The 1,217-nt window shown below is 49.2% G+C and overlaps 1 protein-coding gene across 4 annotated transcripts in view; it reads left to right on the top strand.

The window, feature by feature from the left end:
* MGLL (monoglyceride lipase) overlaps positions 1-1,217 on the top strand; it is a 161,578-nt gene that overhangs the window by 116,069 nt on the left and 44,292 nt on the right. For all 4 annotated transcript variants that reach the window (XM_019658660.1, XM_019658661.1, XM_019658663.1 and 1 more), the window contains one exon: positions 567-703. In XM_019658660.1, coding sequence (XP_019514205.1) covers positions 567-703 — 137 coding nt within the window. The remainder of the gene's footprint in view (positions 1-566; positions 704-1,217) is intronic.

The raw sequence follows: 1,217 nt of genomic DNA, 5'->3' as shown, positions 1-1,217 counted from the left end.
GGATAGACTCTTACCTGGTTTTATTGCTGCTTCATTGAGAAGATTTCTGGCAAGCACACGTGACTATTTTATTTTATGTTTCTCATATTATCTTCTATAAAATGAGGTGACATTTTACCTGGTGAAAGGCTAACATTGAAACACAACTGTGAGGGTCAAGGAACTGCGAAAACCCAGTAAAATTTTGTGCCTCATTGGTCTTACCCCTGGCCACTTTGCAGAAAATCAGGCTTGGTTTCTCTTTGTACCTGCCTTTCTTTCTTCCTTGGCAACAGCCATGGGGAAGGCATTCTGGCTGTGTGGACAGCTTTACAGAACGGTTTATCACTGCCTGACTATGTGATCTTGGGCAAGTTCTTGAACCACCCTGTGTCTCAACTTCCTAATCTGTGCAATGGAGGCAGACTAATTCCCATGTTCAAGAGCGGTTGGAAAAGATTCAATGAGATGATTCGTTCAGGTCCTCAGTAAAGAATGGCTGGTAATTCTGATGAGGAAACAACTGAGCCTGGGCAGGAGTCAGCCTCCTGGAAACTGCAGTTCTCTCGTCTCCCATTCCCTTCCAGTTGGCCATGGACAGAGCGAAGGGGAGAGGATGGTAGTGTCCGACTTCCACGTTTTCATCAGGGATGTGTTACAGCACGTGGATACTGTGCAGAAAGACTACCCGGGGCTTCCTGTCTTCCTTCTGGGCCACTCCATGGTAAGTAGACCACAGAAGAGCCAGTCCAATCAGGCCTTGCGGTGGGTGGGTGGTATGAGAACCCATGATGGAGAAGGGGCAAGCTTTGCCTCCCTGCCTTACCCACTCTCCTCCCCGGGCTGACATGCCCCGCTCTGAACACCCTGCTCTTGGAGTGCCAGGCAATTCTGTGCTTCGGAAACAGGCCAGGTTCAGAGTCCTGGAGACAGTCCCAGAGGGAGCTCGGAGTGCCCCTTCCTTCCTACCAGGAGGTGGTCTACCAGTTCTTACTGAAGAGCTTAAGTGTGCGGCCTCTAGGGAAACTGATCTTTTTTTAAACCCTGTTTCCACCTCAGTGCCATTTCATAGTGAGGCTCTCAAGGGCACTTTTGCTCCCTACAGAGCCACTTCTCAGAGCAGGGATGGTGCTTTTAGTCAGTGAGAAGTGCACAGAATGTGCCAAAACCCTTCAGAGCTATACAGCACAAATGGAACTAGGGACAAAGGCTCCCTGTGGACCCAATTCCTTAAAGAT

Source organism: Hipposideros armiger, unplaced genomic scaffold (genome assembly GCF_001890085.2).
Source record: "Hipposideros armiger isolate ML-2016 unplaced genomic scaffold, ASM189008v1 scaffold_286, whole genome shotgun sequence".
NCBI lineage: Eukaryota > Metazoa > Chordata > Mammalia > Chiroptera > Hipposideridae > Hipposideros > Hipposideros armiger.
The sequence above is the reverse complement of the archived record's forward strand: the minus strand, read 5'-3'. Positions and strand labels throughout refer to the sequence as shown.